The sequence below is a fragment of the Capsicum annuum genome, chromosome 10, assembly GCF_002878395.1.
Source record: "Capsicum annuum cultivar UCD-10X-F1 chromosome 10, UCD10Xv1.1, whole genome shotgun sequence".
Lineage (NCBI taxonomy): Eukaryota > Viridiplantae > Streptophyta > Magnoliopsida > Solanales > Solanaceae > Capsicum > Capsicum annuum.
In genome coordinates, this window is record NC_061120.1 from 54,215,058 (window position 1) to 54,230,315 (window position 15,258).

Below are 15,258 nucleotides of genomic sequence, written 5' to 3' on the forward strand. Positions count from 1 at the left end.
ATTAAAAAAATGAAAGAGATAAAGAGATTTAAGTAAAAAAAAAAAATTAAAATTTCACGCTCTCAAATTCGGTGTAGTGTACACAATATGCCACATTCCAAATTGTGTCTAATTGACCCACTTTATAGAGAAATCAAGTATTCAACAGGTGCAGGACTAAGTACAAGTATTTAAGTGGAAAAATAAAAAAAGTTTGAGGGGCTGCGTATGTATTTTGTCATTAATTTGAGATAAGTTAGCTATCATTTTTTCTTTTCTTATTAGGTAAATTATTAGCCTGTTAAGAATTATCATATTTATATTTTTACCTCTAAATATATAATAAAGTATCTTTTTTAAATCCAAAAATTAAAATTCCATTCATTATTCTATTCACTTCTTAACTCAGACATAACGACCCAATTCTTGTGACTTCTAATCATAAAATGCATTAGTTCTCCTCAAACATAAAGAAAACCTAAAATTAATCTAATCAAAAAATAAATTATTCTGATAAAGAAGGACCCCAATAAAAACAAAACTATCCTGATGTGTCAATTTGATGTAAAATAGAAAATTTTCAAATCTTATCAAATATTTGATTTTTCTATCTACTCTATAATTAAAAAATATTTTTACATACATTTTAAGTATAGAAGGAAATCTCAATTTGATTTTATATTTTTACCGATTACAAAAATTGTACTAACAAAACTCAACAAATCTAAAAGATTGATAATAGATTAATCACAATATACACAAACAACTTAATCAGTGACGAAATGAAGGACTTAATAATAACCACTCGATATTTCATAATTCCTTAGATTTATCTGACACGCCGACTAATACTATCCATTAATTGCTTATTTGATACCAAACCAACCTTTATCTTATTGATTGACTAGTAAATTAGTACGTTTAAAAATCAATAATCAATAAATCTAACTGTTAAATATAATTATTTGTCCAATTCACCCGATAGGCATCCTTAATTTCAATTAAAACAATATCTCATCGGTAAATTCATTATAAAACTTTCTCCGTTTTTTTACTGATTTACCATAATTTATTTAAACACTTCAATTCTTAGGACCCAGTTGATCATGAATATTATTTAATTTATTTCAAAATCTTTATATAGTCATAAAAATATCAAATACAAATTAAATTGTATTTGAAATTTTGAAAAATCTAAACATGTATTTTCACTTTATTTGATTTCGCTTTTTTTTTTTTTTTTAATTTTCATGAAATAATCCCATATAAATTGTACTCCATGTTCAAATCATATTTTATATTTTTTGTTTTTAAAAAGTACATTAAATTTTAAATATTAATTCAAAATAATATGGCCAAATACAATTCTAACTTCAAAAATTTTAATTAGGTGTTTGGCTATTTTTATGGAGTTAGAACTGGAGTTGTGTTTAACCATGAATATAAAATTGAAGTTTTTGACTTTTTGTGAGAGAAGTAAAAGTGAAAAAATGAAAACAAGTTTAACTTATTTTCACCCTTTTCAAATACAATTTCAAATTGTATTTGAAATTCTTATGGCCAAATACTATAATTTCTTATGACCAAACATTATAATTTTTTTAATAAAGGATAGCATGGTATAATTTTTACTAAATAATAAGATAAACACACTATAATTTTTACCAAACTAAAATAATTTTTCGAAGAAAAAGTTAATAATTCTGATCACAAATGCCTACGTAATCTTTTTAACCTTACATCCTCTTTACGTTAGTGTCAGAGCCAGGATTTTCATTAAGGGAGTTCAAAATCGAAATAAGTACACAAATGAACAAAGAGGGTTCAACATCAACTATATATACATAAAAAATAATCTTAACTATGTATAAATAATAAAAATTTTCACCGAAGAAGGTTCGAATGAACCGCTAGCCATAAGGTGATTCCGCCCTGCTTTACATTATGTCAAAAAAGATAGATAAGTACTTCGTGGGAACAGTAAGACCTAAATGAATCAACATATAATATTAAAAATAAAAATGAAAGAAATAAAAAGTTTATTTTTTTATTTTTTTTTACAAAAGAATAGCTCATAATAAAATTAGGAATAGAGAGGAAGTTTTAGAATTAATTCATAGATGAGATAACGTTTTAACTAAATTTTGGAATTGCTATTTTCTTAAAAGTAAATAAAGAAATTAGTCTAATCACGGATAAGATTATAATTTAGATACCGAAAAAGGTTTAAAAATATCCTTAATCTATCATGAAAGGTTTATAAATACCCTCCATCCATCTATGGATCTAAAAATACAAGAAATTACATGAGATGATCTTAATAGTGGGTGATTTTGAATTTCTTACCTCCATAAGAAAAGTCTTTAAAAACTATCTTTCCTTTTTTTTAATGTATAATATAAGTACATTTTTGCCTTTTTACAGCTCAAATATTTTTAAAATTTTCATTCTCTCTCTATCTCTCTAACAGATCTCTCTCTCTAACAGATCTCTCTCTCACTAGACTCTCTCTCGGTCCACGACCTTCGGCGCCGACGCCGACCGTCGGTGCCGAGCCGACCCAACCACCGGTCCCCGGCGTCGACCGCCGTCGCCGGTCTCCGGCTTCGTCGCCGTCGCCGGTCTCCGGCTTTGTCGCCGTCGCCGGTCCACGGCTTTGGCGCCGGCGCCGATATCTGGCTCCATCGCCGTCGCCGATCTACGGCGCCGACCCTACCACCGGTCACCGCCGTACCCCCTCTCTCCCCTGCGCCTCGGTTTCCGGCCTTGTCGCTGTCGCCGACCGCCGGTCACCGACGCCGACCGCCGGGACTGACCGCCGGTCACCGACCTCCGTCGCTGAGATCCGGTTCCCCCCTCTGTACCCCTCCCATCCCACCCCCACCCCCACCCCTTCTCTGTCCAGACCGCCCCCCCCTTCCTCCGGCGCCGTTACAACATTGCAGCAGCCGAAGCTCGGTCTTCAGCTGCACCGCCGCTCCATCGTCAGCAGCCGCGGATACATCTCTGTAGCGATCCTCCGGCAGTAGGTCGAAGCGGGGCTTGGTTGCCGGCTTGGTCTACAAGTGAAATCCGGTGACTTCTAACCTTTGCTTATTTCATTCTTCATTCTGCATTCTTTCATTCTTCATATTATACTAGTAATTGAGTATAGTTTGGTTGCTGGAATATTTCCTTGAATTTGTGCGAGCCTTGTATTACTTGCTGCTGCTTTACTATTGACTTGCGTGGGATTTGTGAACATTGTTTGTTGTCTGTTGTTGCTGTTGCTGTGGTCGCTTCTTAGTTTTGCTTCGGGAGTAGTCCTTTGAACGTGTGTGTGCCTTGTATCTCCTAGCTGCTGCTTTGATATTGACACCGGGTATATCCTTATATTTTCCTATTTTTTCGTGTAGTTGTGGCTGTGGGTGGTAATGGGTGGTTAGGGTCATGTCCGAGGGGGTTGGGGCGTGGGGCTGTGGCGGGGGCGGGAGATGGGGAGAGAGCGGGAGTGGGTGGGAGGCCAAGGTTTGGCCGAGGGGGGGGTAGTGGGGGGCGCGTGGATAGCGACAGTAGGCTGAGGGTTGGGTCTTGGAATATAGGGACCCTTCAGGGGAAGTCCATAGAGCTGGTGAAGATTCTTAGGAAGAGAAGGATCAACCTTGCGTGTGTCCAAGAGACCAAGTGGGTAGGGTCTAAGGCTAGGGATGTGGACGGTTACAAGCTGTGGTACTCTGGGAGCGACAGGCGTAGGAATGGAGTTGGCATCTTGGTAGATGAAGAGCTTAGAGGTCAGGTAGTGGAGGTGAAGAGGATCAACGATAGGTTGATGACTATTAAGTTGGTCATTCGGGGGTTTACCCTGAACGTGTGTAGTGCCTATGCGCCGCATGTGGGATCGGAGGGGGAGGAGAAGATGCGGTTCTGGGAGGCTTTGGAGGACGTGGTGAGAGGCGTGCCCAGTTCGGAGAAGATTGTGGTAGCAGGGGATTTCAACGGGCACATCGGGGCGCTACCGGGAGGCTTTGGGGATGTGCATGGTGGTTTTGGTTTTGGGGAGAGAAATGAAGAGGGGGCGACCCTATTGGAGTTTGCGAGGGCGTTTGGGCTGGTGGTGGTGAACTCGGGCTTCCCGAAGAAGGACGAGCACCTGATCACTTTTCGGAGCGCGATAGCCAGGACCCAGATTGACTTTTTGTTGCTTAGGAAAGGGGATAGGGCGTTGTGTAAAGACTGTAAAGTCATCCCGAGTGAGAATCTTTCGACCCAACATAGGCTCTTGGTTATGGATTTGGGTATAAAGAAGAATAGAAAGAGGAGGAGTGAGGAGTGTAGACCGAGAATTAAGTGGGGCGGTTTGACGCCAGTGAATGCGTGGGAGATAGGGGAGAGGTTGGCGGGAATGGGGGTGTGGGAGTGTAAGGGGGATGTGGATAATATGTGGGACAGGGCGGCAACGTGCATCAGGGAGAATGCAAGGGAGGTGTTGGGTGTTTCTAGGGGCCGGGCCGGACATCATCGGGGAGATTGGTGGTGGAATGAAGAGGTGGGGAAGAAAGTGGAGACCAAGAAAGAGGCGTATGCTAAGTTGGTGGAAAGTAAGGACGAAGAAGAGAAGCGGGTAAACAGGAAAGAGTACAAGCTAGCGAGGAAGGAGGCGAAGTCAGCGGTCACGGCAGCTAAGACGGCCGCTTTTGAGAGCTTGTATGCAGGGTTACAGAGGAAAGGAGGGGAGAAAAAGTTGTTCCGACTCGCTAAGGCTAGGGAGAGGAAGGGTCGTGACCTCGATCAGGTGAGGTGCATTAAGGGGGAGGACGGTAGAGTGTTGGTGGAGGACGGCCACATAAAGAAGAGATGGCAGTCGTACTTTCATAGGCTCTTGAATGACGAGGGGGACAGAGCTATTGTGTTAGGGGAACTGGAGCACTCAGGGGAGTGTCGGGATTTTAGCTATTGTAGACGTTTTAAGGTAGACGAGGTTAGACAGGCAGTCCGCAGGATGCGAAGGGGTAGGGCGACGGGGCCGGATGAGATACCGGTGGAGTTTTGGAAGTTCGTTGGAGAGGCTGGTGTAAGGTGGTTGACTGCATTGTTCAATGAAATTTTCAGGACGGCAAAGATGCCCGAGGCGTGGAGGTGGAGTACCATGATCCCCCTCTATAAGAATAAGGGGGACATTCAGTGTTGCAATAACTATAGGGGGATTAAGTTACTGAGTCACTCTATGAAGATCTGGGAGAGAGTGGTCGAGGTGAGGCTGAGACGGATAGTGTCTATCTCGGAAAACCAGTTCGGATTTATGCCCGGCCGCTCGACGACGGAGGCAATCCACCTGGTACGGAGGTTGGTGGAGCAGTATAGGGAGAGGAAGAAGGATCTGCACATGGTGTTCATCGACCTGGAAAAGGCGTACGACAAAGTCCCCAGGGAAGTACTTTGGAGATGCCTGGAGGTGAGTGGAGTACCGCAGGCATATATCAGAGTAATTGAGGATATGTATGAGGGAGCGAAAACCCAGGTGAGGACGGCGGGAGGAGACTCAGAGCATTTCACTGTCCTGACAGGATTGCACCAGGGATCTACTCTTAGTCCCTTTTTGTTTGCGTTAGTAATGGATGTGTTGACGCGGCGTATCCAAGGGGAGGTGCCGTGGTGTATGCTTTTTGCAGACGATGTAGTCCTGATAGATGAGACTCGAGGGGGTGTGAATGACAAATTAGAGTTGTGGAGGCAAACTCTGGAGTCTAAAGGGTTCAGGGTGAGCAGAACCAAGACAGAGTATGTGGAATGTAAGTTTAATGACGTGAGGCGGGAGAATGAGGTAGTAGTGAGGCTAGAAGCACAGGAGGTAGGGAAGAGGGATAAGTTCAAGTATCTCGGGTCCGTGATCCAGAGTAACGGTGAGATTGACGAGGATGTCTCGCACCGTATTGGGGCGGGATGGATGAAGTGGAAACTCGCATCGGGGGTGCTGTGTGATAAGAAGGTGCCGCCCAAGCTTAAAGGCAAATTCTATAGGGTGGTAGTCCGTCCGGCCTTGCTGTATGGAGCGGAGTGTTGGCCAGTTAAGAACTCCCACATCCAAAGAATGAAGGTGGCAGAAATGCGGATGTTGCGCTGGATGTGTGGACTGACCCGAGGGGATAGAGTTCGGAATGAGACTATCCGGGAGAAGGTTGGTGTGACTTCAGTGGAGTGTAAGATGCGGGAAGCACGATTGAGATGGTTCGTACACGTGAAGAGGAGGGGCACGGATGCCCCGGTCCGTAGGTGTGAGAGGCTAGCGTTGGATGGTTTTAGACGGGGTAGGGGTAGACCGAAGAAGTACTGGGGTGAGGTGATTAGGCGGGACATGGAACAGTTACAGCTCACCGAGGACATGACCCTAGATAGGAAGGTATGGAAGATGAGAATTACGGCAGAAGATTAGGGCCAGTTCGGGTCGCTAGTGTAGGGAATAAATTGGTGGGGGGTATTCCTGTTATGATTCCGTATTCAATGTTCCGTGTCCCGTGTTCCATGTTTATTACGAATATGTGTGCTTTCCTCCGCTGTATATTCCTGCATTCCTGCTTTACTCTGTTTTATATTCCTTATGGGTGCCGTATCTATGTTATGTCATCTGCTTCTGTGCTGTACTATGTGTTTGTGTGATATCTCGTGACTTGAGCCGGGGGTCTTTCGGAAACAGCCTTTCTACTTCATCAGAGGTAGAGGTATGGACTGCGTACATCTTACCCCCCCCAGACCCCACTAAGTGGGAATACACTGGGTTTGTTGTTGTTGTTGTTCATTCTCATTTGTCTCTCAACTCCTATTTTTATTTTTTTATTTCTTTCGACCTTAACTTTTATTTTTTTCTTGTTTTAATTTATTTGTTTCAACTTTTACTTTTTTTCTTTTTTTTCTCAAACATTATTTATTTCTTCATTTCTTATCTTTTTTTAATTCATTGGTCTCAATCTTTTTTTTATCAGTTCTCATTTTTTTTTCTTTTTTATTTTTCACAAACTTTATTTTTATTTTTTTCTTCTCATGTTTGTCTTTCTTAATTTTTTTTTTATTTATTCTTCTATTTTTTCTTAACCTTTATTTTTTTCTTGTCATGTTTTTCTTTTTTTCTCAATCTTTTTTTATTTCTCTATTTTTTTTTCTCAATTTCTATTATATTTTGCTAATAAATAAAAAGTTATATAGTCCACAAAGAAATTTTCTTTTTTTGACATCAAACAAATTTAAGGGCATGACTTGTTGTTAGGAAGTCCTTTGGAATAAGTCTTATCTCTAAGATAAAAATTATAGAACAACTAATAAATCAAGACATAATGTAGTAGTGTCAAGTCTTGCTTGTGGAGTATAATTTGTTGTTTGAAAATCCTTATGTTAAGTATTGCTTCTAAGGCAAGAGTTGTAGAACATCTCATAAATCAAGAAACAACGTGGTAGTATCAACACTTGTTCATTGAGCGTAACTTGTTCTTTTGGGAGGTTCTTGGGCTCAGCCTTGTCTTAGAGGCAAGACAACATCACATAAATCAAGACATAATATGATAGTGTCAACTCTTGTCTATGGGGCATAACTTGTCAGCTAAGTCTTGCCTATAAGGAAAGAGTTATAGAATATATCATAAATCAAGTCACGATATGGTAGTGTCAACTCTTGCCTATGGGGCATAACATCCTGTTTGAAAGTCATTGGACTAATTCACGCCTCTAAGACAAGAGTTATAGAACATCTCATAAATCAAAACATAATATGGTAGTGTCAACTCTTACCCATGGGGCACAACCTATTGTTTGAAAGTCTATGATTTATAAAACATCTCATAAATTAAGACACAATGTGATAGTGTCAAATCTTGCCGATGGAGCGTAACTTATTGTTTAAAAGTTCTTAGGTTAAGTCTTGCCTCTAAGTCAAGGGTTATAGAATATTTCATAAATCAAGACATAATATGATAGTGTCAACTCTTACCCATGGGACATAACTTATTATTTGAAAGTCCTTGAGTTAAGTCTTGCCTGTAAGGCAAGAGTTATAGAATATTTCATAAATTAAAACACAATGTGATAATGTATCAACTCTTGTCCATAGGGCACAACTTGTTGCTTGAAAGCCCTGGGTCTAAGTCTTGCCTTTAAGGGAAGGGTTATAAAGCATCTCATAAATTAATATACAATGTGGTGGTGTCAACTCTTGTCCATGAGGCATAACTTATTGTTTTATAGTCCCTGGGCTGAGTCGTACCTCTAAGACAAGAGTTATAGAGCATTTCATAAGTAAAAAACACAATGTATTAGTGTTGACTCTTGCCCAATGTACGTAACTTGTTTGAAAATTATTGGAATAAGTCATGCTCCTAAGGTAGGGTTTGTAGAACATTCATAAATGAAGACATAACGTGATAGTGTCAACTCTTGTCCGTGGGGCATAATTTGTTATTTGAAAGTCCTTAAGCTAAATCTTTTCTCTAAGACAAAAGTTGTAGAATATATCATAAATGAAGATATAACGTGGTAGTATCAAATCTTGCCCGTAGGGCATAATTTATTGTTTGAAAGTTCTTAGCTAAGTCTTGCCTCTAAGGCAAGAGTTATAGAACATCTCATAAATGAAGACATAACGTGGTAGTGTCAACTCTTGCCCGTGGGACATAATTTATTGTTTAAAACTCCTTGAGTTAAGTCTTGCCTCTAAGGTAAGAGTTGTAGAATATCTCATAAATGAAAATATAATATGGTAGAGTTAACACTTGGTCGTGGGACATAATTTGTTGTTTGAAAGTCCTTGAGCGCCTCTAAGGTAAGAGTTATAGAACATATCATAAATCAAAACACAATGTGATAGTGTCAACTCTTGCCCATGAAATATAACTTCTTGTTTGAAAGTCATAAGTCTTGCCTCTACAATGTGGTAGTGTCAACTTTTACTCATGGGACGTAACTTGATTGCAAGAAATCAAAGAAAAGAAAAAATTAATAAAAATTGCCAAAAAAAAAAAAATCAAAGAAAATAAAAAAGAAAAATAAAGAAAATATAGAAGTTGAGGGGCGAAAAGGAAAAAAAAGAGACAAAACAAAAATAAAGATTGAGAAAAATAAGAAAAAAATAAAAATCAAAGAAAAATAAAAAGAAGAAAAAATTAAAAAAAATAAATAGGAGTTGAGAGGAAAAAAAAAGTATGGGTTGAGAAAAACAAGAAAAAAATCAAAGCAGAATAAAAAAAAAGATTTTTTTTTAAAAAATAGAAGTTGAAAGGACAAAAGAAAAAAAACAAGAATTGAGAAAACCTAAAAAAAAAAGAGAGAAAAGAAAAGATAAAAATTAAGATAAAATAAAAAAGAGAAAAAAAATAAAAGTTGAAAGATAAATAAGTATGAAGTTGTTTAGAAATATTTGAGATATTAAGGGGTAAATAAGTAATTATGCTATAAAAAAAAGAAGGGAAACTAGTTTTATAAGATCATTCTTATCATGGACAAAAAAAGACAACCCACCCATTATAAAGGTCATTTATCTAGTTTACCCCCTAAAAATACCCTTAGGGGTCATTTGGTTGGGAAACAAGTTATGCTGGGATTAGTTATACTGGGATTAGTTGTATTGAGATTAGTTATCCTGGTATTATTTTTTAGTGGTTGTTTGGTTTATGGTACTAAAAATAATATGCACGAGATTCTTTTTAAGAATAGATTGTGTGTTTACAAAAATAACCTTTACCTTATTTAGTTTAATAATTTTTTTTTATGAAAATTGTATTGATAAAAATAATTATTAAACTAGCTTTTTATTAAAATTGTATTGAAAATTGTACTGGTAAGAGTATTGATAAGTTTTTGCAATGTCGTTTGACGTAAAGTTGCCATTTTTGTTGTTCCTTTTAATATTTTTTTTAACAAAATATATTTGACAACAATTACTACAATTAACTTCTAAATTTATTTATTGTCAAATAAGATGGAGAATTTATTGGCCATGTTCATGAAGAATAAATAAGAGAAATTTTTATAAACAACATAATTTGAAGCACATTTATCATATATTGTTATATTTTTTATAATTATTAAATATAATAAAAACTTTCTTTGAAGTGCGATACAGTAAAGGTCACAGTACGAGTTGAATTGTGATTAATTTTTTTTTAAAAAAGTAACACATTTTACAGGATAAAAAATAACGCAATTCGCTTAATCCAATACCTCAACTGTTGATAAAGTGTTTCAATTATATATTTTTCATTCAATTTCTTTTTTACATGTATTCTCATTCATCTATTAAGTAGTTAAGTTAACCACATAAAATATGTTATTTCTTTTAATTATAAGCATTTGTCTCAATAAGTGTACAATGCTAGATATTTTCTAGTATGTGAGACAAAGGGTTTGGGGGTAATTTTGTCCTTTTCTAATTTTATCCCAAGAATAAATAATGGTGGGATTGTTATCCCACCAAATGTGTGGATACCTTATCCCGGTACTATTTATTAGTCCCGGGATAAGTTATCCCGAATATTGCCAATCAAACATGCATTAAATTTTTTATTCCGAAATTATTATTTTATCCTACGATTATTTACTTTTGTACCTCACACCAAATAATCCCTTAAAATTTATTTTTTCAGCCAAACATACCCCTGAAATTAATGGATGAACTCAGGTCAACTTTAACATTTTTAATATGCCACATGGCATTTTATTATTGATCACACATTTTATTAAATGCCATATGACATGTTAAAAGTGTTAAAATTTATCCCATCCATTAATTTGAGCAGTATGTTTGATTCAAAAAATTAAACTGTAAGGATATTTTTAGACGTGTTAAAAGTGTTAAATTTACCCCATCCGTTAGTTTGAGGAGTATTTTTGATCCAAAAAAATAAACTTTAAGGATATTTTTAGATCCATAGATAGATGAAAGTTCTTTATAAACCTTTCACGATAGATGAAGGGTTCTTTTACCGTTTTCCGTTTAGATAATTAGATTTCAATCTTTAATTTATATCGGTATCACACACATATGTATCTCATAAATTTGGGGAAATGGAGAGAGCGGAAAAGAAGAATAGAAGCCTCATCCAGAAAGGGAAAACGGAAGCATCTAATAATCGACAAAAAGAAAAACTAGAATGCACCAAAATTGTTTAAAGACAACTTTCTAATTTTAGAAGCTATAATATTTGAAAGCGAGATAATGCACCAGAATCACATTCTTTTTTTGCATATAGAATTATCACTCCAAGTTTTATGCTGTAGTCTAAGTCTGTGCAATGGGGTTTTAGTTTCTTTTTGACAAGTCATTATTTTGAGCTTAATTCAGGCCAGTATGGGAAGGAAATCAGTTTGAAGACGATGCCCACAAGCAGTTGGAAGTCCTTCGGTGTGCTAAAGAATTGGGAGCTGATTATGTTGAGGTGGACCTCAAGGTACTCCATTGCATGATGTGTTTAATTTCAATTATTTTAATGTCATCATTGCCAGCCAGTGGTTGAGCTTTAATATGAGTTAAGTAACTGTCAATGCATAATTGGGAAAACATCTGTAATTTTGGCCAACTTGTGCTTCCTTCTTTTGTATGTTTTGTCTTTCCAGATTCATAAACTACCTGTATTTATATCACTTATTATTATTATTATTATTATTATTATTATTATTATTATTTGACTCTTAAGAGCATTTATGTAGAGATTCATGGACTTCTAATTCATTGTATTGTTGTTCAGATAGCTAGTGACTTCACGAAAAAAGAAAAGTCGAGGTGGAGTACTGGTTGTAAAGTAATTACATCATGCTTCGTGGGCAATGTGACCTCAAAAGAAGACCTGAGCCAAGTTATTGCATGCATGCAATCTACTGGGGCAGATATCCTCAAAATTGTTACAAATGCAAATGACATTACAGAGCTAGAGAAAACGTTTCACTTGCTTTCACATTGCCAGGTATTTATTCTGGTTGATACTGAATTTCCCTCTACAGGGATCACCTTATGTCTTAACATAAGGAAAAAAGATACAGTAACTATCTGCTTATCCGCACAGAATAAAAAAAGATAAAAAGAAAGGAAAGAAGGAAAGTGCTTGCTTATCTTAGTAGTTTACTTAATTCTTATGTTTAAGTTGAGCTGATTTATATCGGCTTGCTACCTGCAGATGCCGCTTATTGCGTACTCTGTTGGGGAAAGAGGTCTCATAAGCCAGTTGTTGGGCCCGAAATTCGGTAGTGTCCTATTATATGGATCTCTTGATGGTTATGCAGTGCCTGGTCTACCTTCTCTTGGCAGCCTTAGACAAGCCTACGGAGTTGATTTTATGGATAATGATACTAAAGTTTTCGGGCTCATTTCTAAACCAGTGGGTCATAGTAAAGGACCTATTTTGCATAATCCTACATTTAGACATGTCGGGTTCAATGGAATTTATGTTCCAATGTTTGTGGATGATCTTAAGGAGTTCTTCAGGGTTTACTCAAGTCCTGACTTTGCTGGTTTCAGGTGTGTCACGCACTAATCATTAAGCTATCTGTCCCTAAAAGTTACTAGACACTTTTTGTTGATTGGTTGATGTTTAGTCAAGAGATCTTGGGAGTTTTCTTATATGCTCCTACTTTTAACTGTAGTGTTGGGATCCCATACAAGGAAGCAGTGGTGAATTTTTGTGATGAAGTCGATCCATTGGCTGAGGTTCGTATGTGACTCTACTTTCAACTATATTCTTAATTCATTTATGGAATATGGAACAAAATGGTTGGCGTATCTGGACTTTGACATCTTGACGATCTTGTTTTAGGGTCCAAGCACTATAGCGTAACTTATATATCAGTAATGACACCAGGAAATTCAGCTTCCGCAAAGACTTGCATATTTTTAGATTATGGACTCATGATAAGAACAATATTCTAGTTGAGTTTAACTTCGAAGGCTCTTGAGGAATTATTAGAAACTAATATAAGTATCCGCGCGATACGCAGAATATTTTAAAAAATAAATTATTAGAAATATTATTTATTAATTTAAAAGAATAAATTAACTTTCATTGTAGCACATTAATATATTTTAAATTAATTAAGAATTATTAAATATAATTTGTAATAAATAATTCAAAAAATTACATAGTTCAATTAATTTAGTTGAACAATGTACACTTCCTTCACTGTCATTGTGCCATCCCCCTCCACACAATCCCTTAATTGTATCATATGACCAAAAAAAAAAATGAATCATATAATTATCAAAAGATTGACCTATAATTTTTCTTATTGCATTGTTCACTATCTAAAATTATTTGATTGTTAATATTGACTTTTATTGTTCATTTGACTTGTTGTTTATCGAGATTTTAGTTGTATAATTTTAAAAAATTTAAATGACAAATAGAATCAGTAAATATTTTTTATATATAAATGTATATTTGCAAGTAAAATCATGAAAAGAATAAATCAATTGCAATAATTAGATGCATATAAATCTGTTTTATAACTTTCTTAGTAGAGAGTAGATATGTAAATGTGACAGAGATATTAAGACAAATAAAAATGATAATATTTGTGCATATACAAATATGTTTCGATTCATTCTTTATACAAATGGTTTGATAAACCTCCTTTGTATCTATTCTCGATAGTACTTGTTAATTTCTTAAATATTCATTTCGCATTTTGGAAAAATCTATGTGCATAAGAATTGTGAAAACTTTATTTTCCTTACGTACATATGTGACAAAAGATAAATATAATATTAATCACAAAAAATAATAAAAAAATTATAAAATTAAATCAAGTATGAGAACATACCTGTGTAATTATTCAGAGAAATATGATGAGCATTACCTATAATTTTTTCATTCATAGTAGGTCATCTATTTCAAAAGATAAATATAATATTAATCAACGATAAAATAATTTTAAATTAAATTAACCATGAATAATATATATTTATAGTTAAATAAAAGAATCTGATGAGAATTATCTATAATCTTTCTATCCATGGTAGATATATCCATAACAAAAATAGATATAATATCAAGCATAAATAACAATATATCAAGTAAAGCATCAACATACTTTGATAGTTATTCAAAGAAAGTTAATGAGCACTATAACTTAAAATCTTTTTATCCATTGTAGAAATTCTTTATGATAAAAAAATCTACATTAAAATATAATTTGTGAAAATTCGTTACTTTTATAGTATATTGATAACATGGTAGTATTTTGAATAAAATGAATAAGAAAAAGTATAATATGACTTTGTTAGTATTAAATGTGAGAATAAAAATTTTATCATTGCTACACTGCATGTATAAACAAAAATAGTTAAGCACATAAACGATAGAAAATTTAAAAGATTTAAGATAAATAAAAATTTGTAAATGATTAATAATAAAAAAGAAGAAGAAAGCTTACACTGCTAGATGTGTCACTGGAGGGTATATTTATAAGAGATTGAAAAATTAAAAATTTCATGAAAACTAAAATTTCTTTCAAATTCAAAATTGAATGTGATATTAATTTGTTAGAAAAGATAGGATTCTAAATATCTATCTTATAATTTACATATTTTGAGTTTGAAATAATATCTAAAATTGATGATATCAATAAAGAGTTTTTCATAATAAAATAAACGAAATAGAAGAAGATATTTGCAATTTATACTACTGATTCTAAAATTTATTAACTTATTTTATCTTTTTCCATATGTGTTTCCCTTTTCCCCCTTTCTTATCATCTTTTTAAATTAAAAAAATAAATAATTCTTCTCTATTATTATTGAAATTATTATTATTATTATTATTGCTTTTATGGTTACTATTTTAAATCCTTATCTTTTAATTATTATTTTTATTTTTATATTTGATCAAAATAATAAGTCTTTTTCTAAATGTATTTTTGAATTCAAAAACTCCACCAATCTTTATTTTATGGCAATAACAAATCCTGAAAATTAATAGAATAGACATCTAATAATTTTGTTTTAAAATTTTTAAGTTTATTTAAAGTTGGATAACTAAATAGTAGATAAAAAAGGAACAATTATTTAAGACCACTCACAATCAAACAACTAACTTTCAAATGAAGTCAAAAAGAAAAAAAAAATGTGTATTTTATTGCTAAAAATCCGGAAGATAGCTTCGTTTTTTTTTTTTCTTTCAAAAAACGTGTATTTATTATTTTTTTTTTAAAAACATGTATTTTACTATTTTTCCAAATAAGTCTTTATTTTTTCCTTGTTAATTACTTTTCTTATGTTTTTGTCTAGTTTTCTTTTTCCTTTCTAATAAAGATAAAAAATAAAAAACACAAAGA

The 15,258-nt window shown here is 34.6% G+C and overlaps 1 protein-coding gene across 1 annotated transcript in view; it reads left to right on the top strand.

The window, feature by feature from the left end:
- The window catches only part of LOC107845710 (bifunctional 3-dehydroquinate dehydratase/shikimate dehydrogenase, chloroplastic), a 59,501-nt gene that overhangs the window by 14,228 nt on the left and 30,015 nt on the right, over positions 1-15,258 (top strand). The window contains exons 2-5 of the mRNA XM_016690171.2: positions 11,279-11,384; positions 11,682-11,897; positions 12,108-12,448; positions 12,574-12,637. Of these exons, the coding sequence (XP_016545657.2) occupies positions 11,279-11,384; positions 11,682-11,897; positions 12,108-12,448; positions 12,574-12,637 (727 nt within the window). The remainder of the gene's footprint in view (positions 1-11,278; positions 11,385-11,681; positions 11,898-12,107; positions 12,449-12,573; positions 12,638-15,258) is intronic.